Source organism: Scomber scombrus, chromosome 11, assembly GCF_963691925.1.
Source record: "Scomber scombrus chromosome 11, fScoSco1.1, whole genome shotgun sequence".
Taxonomy (NCBI): Eukaryota; Metazoa; Chordata; class Actinopteri; order Scombriformes; family Scombridae; genus Scomber; species Scomber scombrus.
Window position 1 is genome coordinate 3,530,244 of NC_084980.1, and position 21,394 is coordinate 3,551,637.

At 40.6% G+C, this 21,394-nt stretch overlaps 1 protein-coding gene across 6 annotated transcripts in view; it reads right to left on the bottom strand.

Annotated features, from left to right (window-relative positions):
* Positions 1 to 6,059: 6,059 nt before the first annotated feature.
* asph (aspartate beta-hydroxylase) overlaps positions 6,060 to 21,394 on the bottom strand; it is a 29,303-nt gene continuing 13,968 nt past the window's right edge. For 2 of the 6 annotated variants that reach the window (XM_062429754.1, XM_062429750.1), the window contains 8 exons: positions 14,676 to 14,765; positions 13,078 to 13,155; positions 12,786 to 12,886; positions 12,533 to 12,622; positions 10,751 to 11,570; positions 9,943 to 9,999; positions 9,730 to 9,774; positions 6,060 to 8,622 (listed from right to left, as the gene is read on the bottom strand). In XM_062429754.1, coding sequence (XP_062285738.1) covers positions 8,615 to 8,622; positions 9,730 to 9,774; positions 9,943 to 9,999; positions 10,751 to 11,570; positions 12,533 to 12,622; positions 12,786 to 12,886; positions 13,078 to 13,155; positions 14,676 to 14,765 — 1,289 coding nt within the window. In that variant the 3' untranslated portion in view covers positions 6,060 to 8,614. The remainder of the gene's footprint in view (positions 8,623 to 9,729; positions 9,775 to 9,942; positions 10,000 to 10,750; positions 11,571 to 12,532; positions 12,623 to 12,785; positions 12,887 to 13,077; positions 13,156 to 14,675; positions 14,766 to 21,394) is intronic. The other 4 variants (XM_062429752.1, XM_062429755.1, XM_062429753.1 and 1 more) reach the window with 4 other exon arrangements.

Here is a 21,394-nt window from a genome sequence, read left to right on the forward strand (position 1 = left end):
ACTGACTGCTGAGTCATGTTTCCTCCAGCTGTGAACTGTCTGAATCATTCTCGTCTTCTGCTTAACTTGGTAAGTTGTTTATATTTGTCTGTTTATATATCTGTGACTGAAGAACTGCAAATGCAAGTTTTACTCAGGACACAATGTCACAATAAAAACTTTTAAACTGACACAATGGAGCATTTAAAAATCACTGGTTATATTTAGAATTAAAGATTTAAAGTATATTAAGATGGGTAAATGTTGTTAGTAGTTCCTTAGATAACCACTGGAGGGCAGTGATGACTCATTTCTATCTGAGTCTGTATTTGTTCCATAACAATATGAAAAAACAGACTGTTTACATTGATATCAGGGTTGTGGTAGACACACATCACAGAACAAGAACTTAAACCAGGTGCTGGACCAAAAAACCAAAAGTACAAGTACAAAAGAAAGAAGAAAGTCTGCACATGTGGCTCCCTTTGCAAATCTAGGTTTAATGGGGAAAACCATTTGAGCAAACTGCTCTTCTTCAAACCAAAAACTAAATATAGTCACCATCTTAAATTGATCAAGGCTCAGGTCACATGAAAGTCACATGACAGGTACATGATATGTGTCAATCCCATTCTATATACAGAGTCAACATATAAAGAAGACAATCATGAACACATATTACACATAATGGAGTTTTATAACAAAGTTCGGGAACAGAGACCACGCCTCATACCCTCTCAATTTCCTCTCAAGCAGTACTTAAGTCACACCCTATCAGCTCTATCCCCCTTCGTCTCACTTCGAATACCCCTCCCCCCTCACCCTCCTTCTAATGTTCTCTCTTATTGTTTTATTCCAGGAACTGGGGGTCTGCACCACGGACCAGACGCAGAGACAGCTCCCCCACCCAGAGTCTCATCCTGCCCCGGTTCCCTTCCTACACTCACCTAGGAGACGGGTACAGCATCCTGCGCCTCCTCATCAACCTGGCATCAGGCTCCAACTTGCACCCACACTACATCCTAAACCTCGATTCTTTTCTTCTCCCCCTCCCCTCTCCAACATCCCATCCCTTCCCCCATCCCCACGACCCTCACTTCTCGCTCCCTACCCTACGACCCCTCGACCCTAACCCTACATCCCCACGACCCTAACCCCAATAAATCCAACTCACCCCCCATCCCACCTCTTCGACCTTTCGACCTTCATCCCTTTCGACCCTTATCCCCTCATCCCTACCCACCTACCCTCACCCCCCATCCCTACCCTTCGACCCTCACCCCTCCTCCCTACCCCTCAACCCTCACCCCCCATCCTTCCTTCCCTATCCCTCAACCCTTTTTCTAATTCAAACAATAAATACTTAAACTCATATCTCAGTTGGCGTGGTCTTTGTTAGTGAAATGTATCACACAAAAAACTAATAATATACACACACACACACACACACACACACACACACACACACACGTCATGATCAAAATGATGTGGATCAGGAACACAATCCATCTGACAACAGTAAGTCATCAGCCACAGTAACGGTCTAATATTAAAATCTTCTACAGACCTCTAGGTGTGAGAGTGTCCAGTGTGTACATCCAAAATAGTTCTCTCCTCACTCAGGAGTAAAGAGTCATAGTCACCCCCTCTATGAGGGCATTTTATGGCTTCAATGTCAATATATCTGTGAGTGGATATGCCGTGTTGGGATTTTTAAAAATAGACAGCAACTGGGTTTATTATATCCTGATTACAAATGGCACATTTGTGTTCTATTATTCTAGTTTTAAGGGCTCTAGTTGTTTTTTTCAATGGCAGCAAGACCACAGGGATATTGAAGCGTGTATAACACATTTTTTATGTTACAAGATATAATGTCCTTGATGATGGATGAGTATGATTGCAAGTATGGGTTTTATATGTAAAATGGCATTGTTGGCAATTTCCACACTTTTAATTGCCAGGATGAACCTGACTCAGGAAGTGTGAAGGATGATTCATAGGAGCGACTATATATTTTGTTTTAGTCTGAAGTAGAGCAGTTTGCTTGTTTTTCCCATTACACCTATATTTGCAAAGGGAGCGTTGAGGTGCAGACTTTCTTCTTTCTTTTGTACTGTTAACATTAATACCAAGAACTTGTATCTATATTCAGATGTGATTTCAGTAATAGTGTTGATATTAAAACCATTGATACCATGTTGTGTGTAGTGTTGCAATTACCTTATTTGTGACTTAATAATGAGACACAACCTCGTATTGTTGTCCTTGTCTGTCTTTTTTTATTGTAAAATCATTATAATCATGTTTCCACACATTTTATATACTAAATGATTAATTCATCTAGAAAAAAAGATGTTTATGATACTAATTTCAGTGATTTGGTTAAACTGAACCTTTAACATTACACCAGTTGTTGTTGATGTTTCTCACCTCTAGTAAAGAACTCATCTCCCATACATGGGTCCTGATGTGGGACAAAAAGGGGCGGCTTCCTGTCAAACACAGTTGATATACAGCAACAGTAACACCGGAGCTCTGAACAGTAAACCTCTCATACATGGAACATGATGAAAATATGAACCTGGCAAAGCTGCATTATACTTCCAGTGTCCTCCTCTTCCTCCTCCTCCTCCTCCTCCTCTCCTAAACACAGCAGACTTATTTCCTGTCTTTTCCTGAGCTCTGTCCTTGACCTTTTCACTCAGACTTTCACCCCCTGCAGGTGAGAGACGGGGCAGATGGCTACGTCTTGTGGTTTGCAAATCAGCTTTCATATGTGCAGACTTACACTCTGTAAGAGTGTGAGCCCACAGGGTACACTCAGCTCATCCATATTTATGCCCCACTTTTCAACCAGATCCATGTTGTCATGTTTTGGTCTTGCATGATAAAATACTTTGATCCTGCACCTGGACTGCTGATATTTGGCAAGTAGAAAGTCCATACACTGTAGTTCCCAATGCAGGTATAGTTTAATGGGGTATTGTGATATCTTCATATCCCATTAAACTATACCTACATTGGGAGCTACAGTGTGTGGACTTTCTTCTGTTTTTACAGATGTAGTTCTTTGGTCCAGCACCTGTTTTTTTTATCCCAGATGTGCACATGTAGCACATAACGTTAACACTAGTGATTGGCCACCCTTGTGTTAGATATGATCATACATTTCTGCTGCCGATTCTAGAGTTTTAAAAAAGGAAACAATGGGAATATTAAATGTATTAGACATACCTCCAGACGTAATAATCAGTCTGTTCATATAGTGGTTTAAGAGCCTGTGTATGTGGCAGCTTCTCTTTTTTCACAATATGAAGCAGATTCGGGCTCTGCGCCTGTTCTACTATCAGTGTTTTCTTGTTGTTTTAGAGCCACATTGATTGGATGAAAGTTCAGCTGAGGAGTGGCATAGTCAATTAGAGGAGTTTGAATCAAATGTTCATCTGAGTGAATGGACCAACTGAACTGAAGCCTCACTCGATTCACACTCAGTGGGAGTCGTCTCAGGTAAGGATCTGTCAGGCCGGCTGCACATTATACCTAAATTAGCTGGAAACAATGAGCACGAACTCACCCTCTTCACACTGCAACAGCACACACACTGGAAGGGCAAGTTCATATGGGTCTGTCTCTCACTTCTGTGAAAAGTTAGACTAAACATAAAAAAAAACTAAATGATGGGTTTACAGTGAGCTGGAGCAGCACAGTCCTGGTGTGGGACATCTGTGGTGAGCTGGAGCTGTGTGTCGGTCATCCTGTGTATTCTGAGGTCAGACATCTGCCATCAATGGAACTAACTACATCTGCAAAGTTTGACACTTTCACAGGTGGAAATGATCTTAACAATAGAAGTGGCCTTGTCTCTTTGTTTGGTGAGCAGAGCTCTGATTGGTCAACAGGTGACTCCATGCAGTGTTCAAAGGAGTTCACAGTCTGTTGCAGGATCCTCTCAGCAGGGGCATGATGAGTTTTATTGTCTGAACTGTGTTGGGTGCTGCTGTGGGGGAGTCACTTTATTGTTTAATTCTTTAATTTGGATGTTTGGCCTGTGAACATTTGGTCTTTTAGGAAATTGAAAACATTTGGCTGACTTGGTTTTGGCTGATATAAGAGTCTTGAGCTGTAAGGATTAGTCAAATCATCAATTAAATCAAGAAAGAGAAATACCAAAGGTTCTGTTTCAGCTGCTCAAATGATTTCCTGCTGTTCTTTAATCATATATGACAATAAATAAAATGTATAGACTTTTGACAGCTTCTCAGACAAAACAAGCAAACTGAAGACATCCCATTCACTAGGTTTTTAACATTTCATAGAGTATACGAGTAATCAACTAATCAAGAAAACAATCAGTAATGAAAATAATTGTTAGTTGCAGCTCTGTTTTGGTCAGTATGTATTTATGTGGCACCGAGCTGTGAATGAGTGTGCTATACATCACATCAATGTTAGTGGTGTGTAGGACTTTAAAGAAGACACACACTTTGTCAGAATATACTGTAAAACATCTGAGCTATATAGAGACCAAATGCTGCATAACAGTAACCTGTTTATTGGTGTTCCTCTTCTCTCCTTCCTCTCTGCTTTTATTGCATCCTCTGTTGTCAAAATGAAAATAAACCCAACTTATATGTGTAAATGAACAAGCATTCTTTATGTTTGGGGTTAAATTGACCCCAGCTATTTAAAACCTACAAGGTCAGAGAGGAAATCTGAACTTGCCCATATTGGTTTTGTCATCAGAAAGTTGGATTTTCCATCATTGGAACACAATGCAGTGATCTGGGAGATGTAGCTGGAGCAAATATGTATAATAAAAATCATCTGTATAGATACAAAACATCCATGAGATCTCAGTTTCATTGCAGGAGATTCAACTCTTAACCTCAGCACCATCTTTTTTTTTACTTCTAAGAAAAAATTAAGGTTATAAACTCAAGTTTTGGAACTAGAGTACATTCATTTTATATATGTGAAAACTGTGATGCTTGATTATTCACAGAAGAAACTTCAGTTATTTATCATAAAATAATGGAGGTGCAGTCTTTAGATAAACCTAACACTGCTGAAATGACTTCTGAAGTAAAATAAATACATCCTGATTATATTTGTCTTAATTATGGTTTGCTGTGAATGATGAAGTGCCTCCCAGTATAACAGATATGACTTGAGTAAATAGTGATATAGTGACACCTTGTGGCCATATTTGGTACAACAGAAAACACAATATTGTACATGCTGATTGTTAACAGTATCTGGTAGTTTTTTTTTTTCTTTTCATTTTGTACTCTGCATTGGCTTATTATGTCAGGGGTTAAAAGGTTGATGGAAGGGGAACTAGGGGTATTGGGGGGGGGGGGACTGTGCTGCATGTCGTGTATGTATACGACTAATGATGTTACTCCCCTCCTGTAACACTTAATAAAAAGTGTATGAATAAAAACACTGCAGTCATCTGTGTGTTGTCCCAAACCTTTTATTGCTGCTCCCAGAACAGATCATTTACAGAAAACTGTGACACTTCAACTCTCCTTCACACGATCCATTATTATCATCATCATCATCATCATCATTACTCCACAATAATTTAATCACCATTTTCAGCGTCTACAGGACAGCTGCAGACTGAAGGTTATGATTGACAGACGACACAGTGAGGCAGAGGAGCGGGCGGTTTTTAGCTGACAGTGACATTTCTCCATAATACAGTGGAGCTCAGGCTGCTGTACAGTGTTTCCAGCAGATACTGTGAGTTAACAACCACCGCTTCCTTTGCCCGTGTATCACAACCTTTTACAGCATGTACATGACTTCTGATCAAAGATTAGTACTGAAAACAACAAACATCTGTTTCATCAGGCTGCTGCAATGTGCCTTTTTCTTTTCTTTTATTGCTTGTGGTTTTTGTATTCTTAAAAAGAGAATAAAGTTTGTCCTGTAGCACAGCTCCCTAAACTTGCCTGTCACAAGCAGCTTATGGCTTTCATTTAAAAAAAAAAAAGCTTTTCAGATTTTTTTTGTTTCTCCGAGTCCTTTTTAAAAAGTGTTCATTTTTAAAAATCTAGAAACTCTCTTGGTAAAGATTGTAATCTTTAATGTTAAAAAGGTTTTACAGTTCACAATGACTTACAAAGTGTTAAGAGAGAGTAGAAAAAACCCAGCTTGTGTGACAGAGGGGGAGAGAAAAAAATGACATCCTACAAAATAAAACTACTGCACATCATAGGAATCTGTTGCATCCCTAAAAAACCAGGCTAGTAGTTACAGTATGTGAGGACTAGAGACACAAAGTGGGACTGAGACATCAAATCAATTTCTTTTTTTTCAAATCAATGTTTTTCCTAATGTTCCACTCCTATCAAGAACAGTAGTGTTGTTCCAAAATTAATAACTACATCACATCTACATATTGCTTAATGTCAGTATCAAATCAGACGTGTTATTCAGGGTTTGTACCCGATTTCCCTCCACTAGCATCTCTCATGCAGTACAAGGTGATGTTAATGTTAACTTCTGCAGTGGATTGAGATGTTTAGATGTTGCTGTGGTGGTTTGGGCTTGCAGACGTCCTGCTATCACCATTCAGTGATTTTTAAAAAAACAAACAAAAAAAAAAACACACACAAGACAAAAAGCTGATGTCACAAAAAAGAGGAAACGACAAATTTCCCCCGCTGAGAAAGAAAGAAAAAAAAACAAAGAAACACACACAGCTATTAGTTTTTAGAGTAGAGAGAATGAGGCAGTGAAGTTTTGACACTGATGATAAAAAAAAGCGAGCCTCATCTCTGAGGCTGGATCACCAAAACCAGATCCCAGATCCTCCCCAAAGCCCCAGATTCATTAGGTTTGAGGTCATTTGATGATTATAGCAGTTAGGCAGGTTCTAGATTATTACCCATGTTGTCTGCCTGTGTCAAAAAAAAAAAGATGGTGCATGTTCCTCAATGAGTTTAACAGCATTAGCAAAAACAGGTGGGTTAAAGGGGGCCCACTGCTCATTTTCTGCCCCCGAGGCCTTGTAGATTGTTATTACGGCCCTGTTCGGGATTAAAACAGTCATTTTTTAAAACCGGACTTCTAGAAGAACATGACAACTGTATGTTTATTTAACCCTAAGTGAGCCAGAGACTACAGATCTCACACACACTGAAACAGAAGAGAGAGAAGTAGGATCTGGATCACACAGGGGTAAGAACAGTAAGTCTCAGTCAGCCCGCTATAAAAAGATCCATGTTATGACTGGTTTGACAGATTTTACACTGTCCTCGGTGTCCTCAGATTCATCACAGTACAGGTTTTTAAACTCAAAAAGAGTGAAAAGTTTGAAAGTTACGACTTCACTTTAAACTTATTATCTGGAAATATGAAAGAAAGAAAAAAAGATAGAAGTCTATAAAACACACACACACACGCAGATGGAGGTACAGGTAGTTTGAGAACAAAACTGCAGAGAAAAAAAAGAGGAAAAGTCAAACACAGTCGCAAAAACTACATCACGGCATCTACGGCTCACAGAAGGGATTGATTAGTAAGAGATTTGTCAATCACACACACACACACACACACACACACACACACACACACACACTTTCCAAACACACTTTCTCTCTGAATTCACGTGCTAGCATATGGCTCATCCTGGAGTCGACGCATACTGAGTGGTAAAATAAACTGGCTGGCTAAGGAGGGTTGAGGAGGGTTGAGGGGGTGTTTCATCAAATCGAAAAAATAAAATAAAATACTGAGATCAGAACTCAGAATTCAAAATTCCTGAAGTCATACTGCAAAAAATGAGGGGTAAGAAATTATTATTATTATTATTTGATTTCTGAAGAAAAAAAAGAAAGTTGAAATGTGGTTTTTTATTGCCTCCACACAGTCAGGAGAGGGATTGGGGGGGGGGGACCAGCCGGAGGGGAGGTGGAGACATTCTGCAGTGCTCAGAGAAAATAAAGATTACTTGTTTTGTGCTCCAGCTGAATGTGTGAAGCTCTGCAACCTGATGAGTTCATAAAAAGGACCTAAAAAGGAGTCCTTGAACTCAGGAGCTTTGGCCTTATTTTGCTTGGCAACACAATTATGGCTCCAGGAAGCCAACAAAAAAAAAACGACATCACTGAGAAGACTTCAAAATAAAAGTTCCGGACTGATTTTTTTTACAGCTCTTGCAGATACAGACTCGGGTAAGACATTGTTGTACAAGTTAGAGCACATAAGACTTCACATCTGGTCACAGACACACAGAACTAAACCACCCTGAACAAAAAAAAGGGGGGGAAAAATGGAAATGGGTGTTCTGCTTAAGATAAAAAAAAAAATTTAAAAAAGGAAGGAGGAGGGGAAGAAAGAGGGGTACCGTATTAGTAAACAATTCATCCATAATCCGACTCATTTACACTGAAAGGGAATCTTTAGAGGAAGGTGAAAAGAAAAAGGGAGGGGTGAGAAAGATGTGGGGGGGGAGAGAGAGAGAGAGAGAGAGAGAGAGAGAGAGAGAGGCGAATGTTGTCATGATGACTCAATCGTTTCTCTGGAGGTGGAGAGATGCATCGCTCCGAGCGCACTCAGATGGTGCTGATGCAACGTCAGTGGGGTCCCTGCTCCGTCACCACGGCGACCGTGGCAGCCTTTACGTTTCTATGGAGGAGACACAAACAGGAGGATGCTTAGACATCTCATGGGCAGAGCATCTGTGTGTGTGTGTGTGTGTGTGTGTGTGTGTGTGTGTGTGTGTGTGTGTGTGTGTGTGTGTGTGTGTGTATAAGACAGTGTATTCTGCGTGAGGGGAATGTCCTCTCAGTCAACACGTGGACATCTACTGTCCTTTCGAAAGCTTTCTAGTAACACAAAGAACAGATACTGTACTGTAGCAGCAGCCAAAGTGCAGCTGACTATCAGTTACACATTGACAGCAGATATTAGATAGTAGATATTCTCATCAACACCTGCTCTGGACTCATGTCATTACACATGTATTACATAATGTGTCTTAACTTTACATCTTTAAGCAGGATAAGCAAGCAGCAGCAGCAGCTAGTCTTCAGTTTGTGCCTCTACACAGGATGCGTTCAGGCTCCTTGCTGAGTGTAGGTCACCTGTGTTTTTACTGTAGTTGTGTGCATATACTTGGAGGAAAATTATGACTGCATTGATTAAAACTGAAGTGTAGCCATCAATCAAAAGATAGTATCAGTTCATTTTCAAGTCTATGGACTAAGATACCTTCTAGAAACATCTGTGTACTCTTACGGTTGATTAAGGGTTGCTCAGAACTGGTTCTTATGGTTCTCAAATGTGTTAATGGTTGTTCTGAACAGCCACACTTGAAGGTGAATAAAAAGGTGACTGTTATAGAGGAGAGGGGGACAGGGGGAGATGTAATATTGTTTAGATATGGGGATAATGGTGCATAGTGACGTAAATATTAGATTCATGAATGAAAGAGGAGAGCTAGAGAGAAAAGTTTGAACCCTCCCTCCTTGATTGATTGTTGATTGGCCAGCTGTGTGTGTCAGAAAGTGAAAAATTGCTGTGCAGTCATCATAATGTCTTTTAAAAAGCACACCATAATCCTCAAGCGTGGCTGTTTAGAACAACTATAAACACATTTGATTTCCGATGAGGTCAGTCGTATGAACAGATACATTTTGGAGCAGAAACTAAGCGTTAGCATGGATGTACTCCAACTCATTTACTCAGATGTTAATCATAATAAGAATGAAGTTAATTCAAAGTAAAGTTTACCTGTGGGCTCATCCTGAATCTGTTCCTCTGTCTCAACAAACTCTGCTGCAAAGACAAACACACACATGCAGGAATTAGACCAAAGATTTTAAAATGTTGAGATGTTGTCCTCGCATAGCTTTTATCCCAGCTGAATGTACAGTCATTGGTTTGGGCTTTTATATGTCGTGTGTGTGTGTGTGTGTGTGTGTGTGTGTGTGTGTGCGTACTCACCTTCTTCTACTGCCTCCTCTACCTCTTGTGCTACTTCTTCTTCTTCTGTCTCTGTGTCTGTGGGAATAAAATGGAAACCATGAACACTCTAGAAAAAAGAAATCTTTAACACATTAACACTCATACAACAATGCCACAAGTCATGATGAGCTCCAGTTCTACATACTAACACCTGGACACAAACTATGTTAATAGCGTCTTTTCACACTTCAGCATATTATCAACAGTGGGAGAAATATGAAGTATCATTTCTCTGAATGATGGTCTACAACACACTACAGAGTGAGTACTGACAGTATGTTATGTTATGTCATAAAATGAGTGTCCTGAACTTTAGTCTGTCCTGATGGTTCAGTTATCATAGTTAAGTAATGACTGGCTGATAAACATATTTTATCTACTGTCAGAGTAGTTTAGTATCAGGCAGGAGAGGAGCTTCTTATCCATTTCCTCTTTCAATATCTTGACAATACCAGAGACACCTGTTATACCTCATATCTCCTTACCTGATACTACATGTACTAATATATTAGTCTGTCAGTTATTTTCTCACAAATAATGAGACAAATAATTTAATATTATGAACAGTAAAAAATGCTCATCACAGTAGCTGTATAACCCTGGTGACATCCCAAAATGTTCAAACTGCTTTGTGCAACCAACAGTCTATAAGTTGTATAATAGTAGACTAAGAAAACCACACAACTTTAAAGTCACATTTAAGAAGCTGCAGCTTAATTGATTAACTGATGATGAAAATAGCTGCCAATTCATTTTATGTTGATCAACTAATCAGTTGTGACTCTACCTGGTAGTGTTTGCTCGTCCACTGTTTCTTCTGGAATATCCTCTGCAGCCTCCTCTGTTGCCTCTTCTGTAGGAGCAGCTTCCTCCTCCTCCTCCTCTTCCTCAGCAGGCTCGTCAGCGGGTTCGTCCGAAGGAGCAGCCTCCTCCTCTTCTGCTACCTCCTCCTCTTCTGCTACCTCCTCCACAGCCTCTTCTGAAGGTGCTGCCTGCTCTTCTTCTGCTGCCTCTTCAACAGTTTCTTCTGTAGGTGCTGCCTCCTCTTCAGCAGCGGGCTCTTCAGCAGCGGGCTCTTCAGCAGCGGGCTCTTCAGCAGCGGGTTCCTCCTCAGCGGGTTCCTCTTCAGCAGGCTCCTCATCAGCAGGCTCCTCCTCAGCGGCTGCTTCCTCCTCTTCAGCTACCTCCTCTGCAGCTTCTTCTAAGGGTGCTGCCTCTTCTTCAGCGGGCTCCTCTGCAGCAACTTCTTCCTCGACAGCTTCCTCTTCGGCGGCCTCTTCAACAGGAGCAGTCTCAGTCTCCTCTTCGGCAGGCTCCTCGACAGCCTCCTCTTCTACAGCGGGTTCCTCGACGGCTTCATCTGCAGGAGCTGCCTCCTCTTCTTCGGCGGGCTCCTCCGCGGCCTCTTCTACAGGAGCGGCCTCCTCTGTAGCTTCGGCGGCGGCCTCCTCTTCCTCCAGAGCTGCTGCTGCCGCCTCCTCCACCGCAGCCTGTAGCTCTGCTGCCAGTTCATCTACAATCTCCTCCTCCACAGCTGGCTCGGTCACTGCTTCCTCCACCTCCTCTGCAACCTCCTCAGCTGCTGCCTCCTCCTCAACTGGGACATCCTAAAATTAATCAAACCATAGAAAAAGTTAAGAAACTTTTCAATTTGCAGTTGAAACAAGGAAGTCGGAATAGATTTAATAAATGTTCAACTTTCATGGGGACAGAAGACCTCATGCACAAGCCTGTGTATCAAAACTATCAATATGGAATTATAGGTAAATAACTCTGTCCCCAACCATAATGGCAGTCTGTGTTTTTAAGTGTAGCAACCACTCTCCAATCCCACCCCCCCTTGTATTATTATGCTATTATATTATAATTATATCAGTTGTATAAAATGATCTTCAAATGACAATAATATCGTTTATCGCGATTATTTCTGAGACAATATATCATGACAAGTCTAATCAAAAGCACTTTTTTGTTATTGGGTCATAATCATTTTTAAATTATTAAGGTCAAATATAATTAGGTCAATTTGGAAGTAATGTCAAAGTCACAACTTGCCTCTTTTCTAGCCTCTTTAAGTGAACTGGCCTTTTCTAGTTCAGGCAGCTTCTTTGTTAATTAGCTACAGGTCTGATTGGCTGCCACACTGGAGGACAGTCATGTTACAGCTGAATGATTTCAGATCATTATAGAGTCTACAGAAAGACCTGAATGTACTTTATTCCTTTATGTAAGGCCTAAAAAACAGAAATCCAAAGAAGAAGTACAATTTTAAAATAACAGACCAAATATTATAGTAAGATAACAGTTAAGTATATTTTTGGGGTTAACTGCCCAAAAAGTTGAATTTTTGGGGAGCTTTTCCTTGTATCTGTGTTGAGGGTGTATGGATGGAGGGTGTCATATGTTGTACTTCATTATTTATTATATTATTTATTTTATACAGCAGGGAGGATAAGACTCCTTTCTACCACCCACATCCCTCCAAACTCCAAGATTCCAATGTTTCTGTAAAGTGTTTATGAACAGATATGCAACTATGATGTAACACACAGTAAGACAAACTACACACCTCCTCCACTGGAGCCTCCTCAAAAGGTGCCTCCTCCTCTTCTACAGCGGGAAGCTCCTCCTCCAGCACCTCGGGGTCCTCCTCAATCACCTGAAAAATTAAATACACCACCCACGTATCAGCAACAGGTTCACACTTGCAAATGTTATGCACTACTACCTTCATTTATATCTGATTGTAAGATTTCAACTTGAGAAGGGAGGATTTGGAAAGGGCGTTACGGGTGAGAGAGTTCCACTGAGGGTTTGAAAACAGTACAAACCTCTTCTGGTTCTGGTTCTGGCTCAGGCTCAGGTTCAGCCTCAGGTTCTGGTTCAGGCACCTCAGGCTCAGCTGCTACCTCAGGTTCAGGCTCTGGAGAGGAGAAGAAGAAGAGTTGTTCAGAGTCACACACAGCACACAGTGTGATAAAATGTCAGTATGTTTGTCAGGGTCCAAACTGCAGGAGGCAACTCACACCAACCCTTCAGAGAGTCCCACACACACACACAGTAGTGAAACTAGACATTTGGATGTGTCACACTGAGTTCTACACACTCATGTACCTGGTGGAGCAGCAGCTTCCTCAGCGACAGCAGCTTCAATCACATCTTCTACAGGCACTGGATCAGGCTCCACAATAGCTGAGGACAGAGAGATGATTTGAATGAAACTTTGACTATTTCACATCTATAACAGCACCTACATCAGTAACTATCTCCCAGGAAATAAAAGAACACAATAAGTTGTGGAGCTTCTGCTTTAACTTTACGAGTTTTACTTTGCTTTTAATCATTAAATGCCCTGCAGGTGTGAAGGTTTTCATTTACTGTCTGATTAAACCCTAAATTGCATGAGCTCAGAACTACATGCACCAATTAAAATGATGTAACCTGCTACAGCTGACACAAAACTGCTTTTGATTTGATATGTTGAACTTGTTAGCAAATGCTTGCTCGTTTCCACATTCAGCAACTTTATTGTTCAATTTGGAGAAGTTGGTGAATGCCTGGTGGTTTGATAATAGGGAAATATCTGGCTCTGTAGCTGATAAATGTTCCACTATGTTCACCAGCTAGTCTACAGCTAACTGTTTGGTACTGAGCAGGTAGTGTACATTGGTTCTTTACAGCTTTGTCTCTGAAAACCGCTGCGGCACAAAATAACACAGAGCGCTGACAATAAAAGCAGCAAAACCATGAGCTAAAACTCTCTGTAAAGCTGAGGGGAGCTCAAGTGACTACTCCTCACATTACACACTTGCATCTGATATATTATTCTGAAAGATATCGGTCGCAGCTGCTTTAAAGAGTCGTCTCTCTTGAGCAAATGCAACAAGACTAAATAAAGGAGATGACAGTGGAGCAGCACACATACACGCACACACTAATGAGGTCTAATTAAGTAGATTGAGTGGAATCACCTGTGTATGTGTGTGTGTGTGTGTCTGTGTTTGTCCCACTGTGTTTAGAGCAGCTGTGATGAACAATTTAACCCTAACATACTGTTCAGGGTTCAATTTGAGCCATTTTTACATTTAAGAGCTTTAAAATCATCAAATACTCATTTCCTCTAGGTGGACCTTTCCTAATGTGATCCTAAATATACAATAATGGAGATAAAACGCATCATTTTTAAAAATTTTGTGCAGCTGATACACATTTTCGTGTATGAAAATGTCCAAATTTGACTTGTTTTTATTAAAAATTTCAAAAATCAGCATTCAAACATGTTGCTGTATTCTTTATATTCTATAAAATGTTCTCATGGATCATAAAATAGTGATTTTAAATGTCTTTTTCCCCCCATAAATAAATAGAATACACTCTTCATTGACTGATGGGGAGTTTATGAATGTGAATTGGTGTAGAGACTAATTATGAGTCAGAATATGAACAGTGTGTAAAGGGTTAATGAGACTACACGTTTAAGTTTGTGTCATTATCAATGACAATTATTATGTAACAGCATATTTGTCACTTGAATTACACCTTAAATCAGTCTATTTAGTTAGCTCCGTCTCACTGTGGACGCCAGTTACCAAGCAACACCTGTGTTCCCTCTTCACTCTTTATCTAACGCTCATCTACATGTGTCTGTCACGCCAGTTGAGAGGAAGCGTGTTTGTGTGTGTGTGTGTGTGTATAATAAACATGTGTGTTACCTTCTGGTGTGGGTTCAGGAACAGCGGTCTCCACTGGGGCGGCGGCCTCTTCGCTACGGGATGTGACAACGACGACTTTCTCTTTGAGTCCTACATGAGATGATGCACATGTTGTTGGTGGGAAATATATGTATGCGTACAGTAGAGACAGGATATGGAAGTGTGTGAGCCCATATTAAGTGATTGGGGGTTTAAATATGTGTCATATATGGATGTCATATACAAAAGTAGCTGCTATTGGTGGACTGTGTGTCATGTGATGTTAAATAAGACATTGTATAACATTGGGAATTCATACACAAACAATACACAGAAAAAGGCATGGGTGTTCTTTTGCTGACTCATCAATATATTTGTGGCATATTGAGACATTTTCAAATTAAAAGTCATTCATGTGATGTGCTGGAAAGCTATTTGTGCAGAGTTTAAACTGGATGGTGATCCTCGCTATCACACGCTAATAGAAACACAAAAGGATTTGCCTTTACTTTAAATAAAAATGGGGCATCTACAAGCATTCACAAACTTTATTGACATAACAAAAACACATTCAGGAAATACACGAGACTTCCTAAATTAAGAAAAAAAACTGTTGCATCAATTCTAAAGCGAAGAGCTGTGCGGACACACTGATTTTAATCTAGTCAAATCTAATATGGAAATCATGAGCGCTAAAGTACGTCACACTTGATATTGTTGCTTTAGAAGCTCTTGCCACGCTTCTTCTAACCCCTACATATTTTCTATAACTCCTGTCCATCCTTCAACCCTCCATCCTGTAAAAACAGAGAGAAAAATAACAGCTGGCTACAACTCTTCAACCAGTGATTCCTGACTGGTTAGTCCACAGCCAATCAGTGAAGCTCATTTCCAGCACTGTGCTTTTATTGTGGAGTGATGGGCCTCCATTTATTATTATGTCACCGTGGTTACTCCAGTCTCACTTTTGCTAGTTGAAAAGCTTTGACCTAATATATTTAATTCATAGGATGGAAAATGATGTTTCTCTTTATCCTTCACCAGAAAAGCTGTCTTATTGTCTTAATGTTGTTATTAACAGGCCTGTTGAAATAAAAGATTTTTTTAATAACCTTTTTTCTAAAATAAATTGACACAGTGATAAAGTAGTTTTTTTCTGCACTGTGACTTAAGTTTAAGTCATTTATCTACACATATGGCTGGGTATCTTCATTTTTTCTTTTTTAGAACCTTTATTTAAAAGGTCAGTGTCTTCAAAAATTAAATTTGTGTTGTGTAAATGGATTGTCTGATTGAACAATAAGTAAACAAGCGACAAGTGATGTGATGTCAGTTTTCAATAGTCAGCACTTTTCAGGAAGTACTGCAGTTCAATACCTGATATTCCAAACTCTGGTTTCCTATTGGATTGATACATCTCTCTGACTTCATTTCTTTCCTCCTTTGTCGGATTTCTCAGCTTTGCCTTTCTTGCCTTTTTCCTTCCCCCTCCCCTTGTCCTCCTCCTGCGCTTTCTTTCCCTCCCCATTTTTCTCCCCCTCCTTCTTCGATTTCTTCTCCCCTTCCTTCTCGTCATCCGTTTGTTTCGCCTTTTCCTTCCTAAGCTTCTCCAGAGCTTTCTCGATCTCTTCTTTCTCTATCTTCTCCTCTTCCTCTTTCAACCTGGCGGCCACCCTCTCCTTCACTTTGGCGGTTATCTCCTTCCTCCCCAGCTCTAGCTCCTTCTCCTCCTCCTCTTTAGCCAGGAGCTGTCTGACCTCGGCCAGGGCCAGCTTGGCCAGCTTCTTGGCCTCCACGCGTTCATGGATGATGGCCAACTGCTGCTTTAAAGCCTCCCGAAGCTTCAAGCCCGCATCCTTAGTGGCAGAGGTTCCTGGGATGAATGAGCAATGACACTGTTGTGTGTTTCACAGCTCGTTACATGAGTTATTACGGGGAGGAGGCCATGCTGAAACGCACTCTGTTACTGTACAATAGCACACATCACACAGGCTCAATTCAAACCAGTTCCAGTCCAGGTCCTTATCATGCTTCTCCTCCTTTCTCCTCAAACTAGTGAGGAGACACTGAGGAGTTCAAATTCATTTAAAAGTGGTGGAAACCAGCTTAGACCTGGATTTACACCAGCTGCTCATAAATTCAAACTAAGCCTAAAGGAAGTGGAGGAGAGTTACGCATCAATAGATTAAAACCGGTTTCACCACACGGACTAGTTCTTACACAAATTAATATTTACATCTACTAACTGCCATGTTGAACAACTGCATATTAGATGAACGAATCAACTGACAAAGTCATCATTAGCTTTCTAATAGCTGACCCATTTAAAAGTCCAAGGAAGAAAAGAGTTAAAAGAGTTAGAGAGATAACACAGAGTATCGTCGGCATACAACTAAATAACGTTAGAATAAATGATCACATTACATTAGTTTAAGGGCTGGGTGATATGGGCAGAATCACATCAAGATATTTTTTACCAAAAACCTTGATATCGATATTTTGACGATATTGTAGGGATGACTATCGGTGCTTTTACAAAAAAAGAGATTTTTGGTAAATAATCATCAGTAATGTGGATATAATGAGTAAGTGGATAAAAACAGATAATAAAACAGTCTAACTTTTGGAAGTTATCACTTCCAGTTTCCATAGTTGGTGGCGTTTACAGATGTTTCCTATCAAGCAGTTCACACGTGACTCAAGTGTTAATTACTAGATAAGACATTTATGACGTTTTTAAGGCCGACCCTGATTAGTAGGTACTGAGAACTTTAAAATAGGACTGAAAACACAAACCTAGTGATGATTCACACGAGTTAGATGAATAAAAGGTACTCTGATAGCTTCTGGTCCACCGCCACTGTTTATTAAAGGGTTTCACTCATCAAGCACAACTACAGAATCAGGCCCAAAAAAATCTTCAAATTTCCACAAATCAACCCTTTAAAAATGGGTTAATAACACACTACTTCATTTATAAAAATCAGTATTTACTTTATAAAATGCATATGGAGGGTTTTAGTTTGTTTTAAACACGATGAGTTGTGTGAGTAATTGAAACCACGCCGCAGCACAGCACAGCTTCATGCAAGTAGCTGCATGGTGATACCTTTCTTATCGCCTCTGGCTGCGTCTCCAGGCTTTTCATCTGATGTTGCACACAAACAAAAAGACAGGGAGGAGTTATGATACTGGAGTGTTTAACATGTCGTAGCTGTGTGGTTATATAGCGACGTGCTAATCATTCCAACAACATCAGGTGTAATGTTTGCACAAAGTTGTCTAAATAGCTCCACGTACTGTTCGTTTCTCTTCAACAGACACCATGTGCTAATCTCAGCCCGAGGCTCAGGCAAACAAACCAGACTGGCTTTCTGTAGCAGAAACGTGCAAACTGGTTGGACAAAACTCAGCTTCAGTTATGCACATTATAACTGCACACTGCACCTGTTAGAGTCAAAGCCACAATCTGAGCCTCTAGTTTACTTGTGCCATTGTAAAGCTCGCAGACGGATAATGCTTTTGTCCTACCACACAGTGCTACCTTATGTAATGGTATACCAACATGTACTGGAGAATTAAGTGATTTCAACCGACTTTTATGACCTTTCACAAGTCATCAATCCTAGGAAACTAACTAACCATGTGTTTGATAAAAAAAAAGGAACTAACTTATGATGATCACTAACTGGATACCTACATCACACTGTACAAGCAGACTGTGCTTCATATTAACAGGCCAAAACCAGTAGTGCAGCTAGACTTAGAGACTTTCCCCCCCCCCTCTCTCTCCTCCTGAACCCAGGCACTGGGAGTTATGGTTGGAGTGGGAACACACAGGGATGATGCATGTGTGTATTATGACTCTAAATAGCTTGAGTAAAGGAATTTGTCTGTAAATGACTGCTGTATGGATTTGGTCCTCCAAGAAACTTAAGAATCTTACAAGACAATGAAACATCAACACAATATATGAGAAGTAATTCATTCACTGTGCTGGCTGACACTGAACAATTAAACAGTCATAGAGCCAACGTGTGCAGGCTTTTGAATTGAGGACACGTAATTGAATCTATGAAGCAGCTGAAAGTGAGGCAGGAGGTCCCTGATCTGTCCCAGTAACCCAGTAAAGCTCAGCAGACTCATGGTACCTCTGTGTTTGCGTCCTCTTCTCATGTACTCTATTGTGCTTCGCTACATACACATACACACACACACACACACACACACACACACACACACACACACACACACACACACACACACACACACACACACACACACACAAGGATGACCATATGATATCATATAACCATATGAGCTAAATAAAAAAAAAAAAAGCCATGTTCATTTTACACCACATGCAATTACAGGTTTGATTTTCTATTACTTCAAATGAGACACATTAAAAATACCTACACACACACACACACACAAATAACTTATTCCTCCAATTCAAAACTACTTTTAACTCAGTCAGTTGTGTGTTTGCAAGTACAGCCCGAAAATAACATTAAATTAAAAAAATCTGATCAGTGTCTAATGTTTAGAGTAGACTAACTTCTTAATAAATAAGTGCATGAGTTACTCCATTCAGAGCAGGACTAGCCTGTTTCTACATCAGGTGTCATCCTGAGCATGTGTTACAGCCTTTAGGTTGACAGAAACACGCCCTCTGTCACACCTGTAGCTGGTTTCACCTGTCTCTGCATGTAACAGCAGCTGGATGATTCAGGCGTGAAGAATCCAAAAAGCCCCCCCTCTCTTTATCACTCATAATCTTCTACTGCATTGTGCTACTCTTAACTTTGACCCTGGACTTAACAAATATGTTTTAGGTTCAACTACTGTGGGTATTTATTCTGTTTTAAGCAAAATTAGAATGGATCAGATACATGCTGCTGCTGGTGGTGAAGGTGTGCAGAGGAATGGTATAAAGACAAGAATCTGAAGGATGTGGCTCAGTATATACACTCAGTCTATAGAAAAAAAGGCAATCCTACACGCTTTCGGTGCCAGGTAAATGAATCCGAGTCCTGGTAATAACATGCAATCTGTATGTGGAGACTTCATCAGGGTAATGACATCGGATCAAGGGGATAATTGCATTTACACCTGCTATTAGAAGTCCTTTAACAATGCATTCTGTGTGCATTTACACCTGAATGGGGCCACACAGCAAGAGGTTAGAGTGGGAAGATTCATATCCAAAAGCTGCAGGCTGGTTTTTTAAAAAAATACCAAAAACCTGCAAAAAGGTAAGCAGAGGAAATCCTGCAGGAGAGTTTTCCCGGTGCTGAAGCTGGGGCCGTCACATGTCCAGGCCCTTCAGTTGAGAACGAGTTTGTTAAAAAAAAGAGAAGAAGTCGACCTGAGGCTATTGGTTATGAAGGCCGACTATGATGATCTTCTGCCCCTGACCCCCGTCATCTCTCGCTCCTCTTCTCCTCACATCTCCCTCATCCTCCTCGTCCTCCTCCTCCTCCTCAAGCGCCTCGGCGACTCTACCCGAGAAGCCGCGCTCCTCTTCCTCCTCCTCTTCCTCCGGGGGCTCCAGCGGGTTTATCAGACCGTACAGGAAAGTGAAGAAACCGTTTAACCAATCCACTTCCTCCACTTCTTCTAACCAATCCAGAACCTCGGATTCGCCCTGACCATCGCCCTCGCTGGTCAGGCCTACTCAAACAAGAGGAGGGAGGAGGAGGGAATAGGAGGAGGAGGGGTGTGGAGGCATGTGGGTGGATGGAGGGGAAGTGAGGGAGCACAACGTGTGGAAGTGAGGAAGACGGGACGGTGAGGGGGGGAAAAAACTAATAAAAAATGGCAAGAAGAAAAAAAAGGGGGAGGTGGGATCAAATGCATTAAAAGAAAAAAAGAAACATGTAATGAAAGAATGAGAAGAGGGTTAAGAGCAGAGTGGGAAAGAGAGGGAGGAAAAGAAACAAGAGGAGAAGGTAAGATAAGTTTTGAGCGTAGGTTAGGCAGTGAGGGATCTACTCAGCCTCTATTAGAAACTGCTGGAGGAGTCAGGCTGTCTACACATGATCAGCTACTTCATTTAAACATTCTAATGAGAAAGAGAGAGCGATGACCTTTGACCTTTTGGCAATGCTGAACTTCAGATTTCTTTCTTGTGCACCCCAAAAATGTAGTTGAGCTCGCTCTGCTTATCATACATAGACAGCCTTACACTCACACATGAGGAGTTAGACACAGATGAAGAGCTGGGTTTGAACTATGTTTGAAAGCAGGTTGAACAGGTTTTGTTTAAATTAATTATTAATAATTATTATTATTTAGGATTTGGTATTTTTCTATTGCTGTTTACATTCTTGTATTGTTATATTGAGTATTATGTATGTGTGTCATATAAGCTACTGGATGCCTTAACTTCCTTCGGGACAAATAAAGTATCTATCTATCTATCTATCTTTGGTGATAACGTCTTCACCAATCCATTAGCTATTGATCATGTTTTCAGACTGAAGAGTGTGTATGTGGGTGTATGAGCACCTAAAACTGCATTACAACACCTGCTTTGTGGAAAGTGTGAATGAATGTGTTTCTCTGATATTCAAAAGATATTTTAAGCTTATAATGTTAAAAAGTACATACAAAGATGGATGAAATGATCCATGAACTGAAAGAATGAATATAAAAATGTTTTGTTTTTTAAAAAAAGTAAAAAGTAATAACGTATGAATATTATGCAAAACATGCATGTGGTGACGACGGCGTAT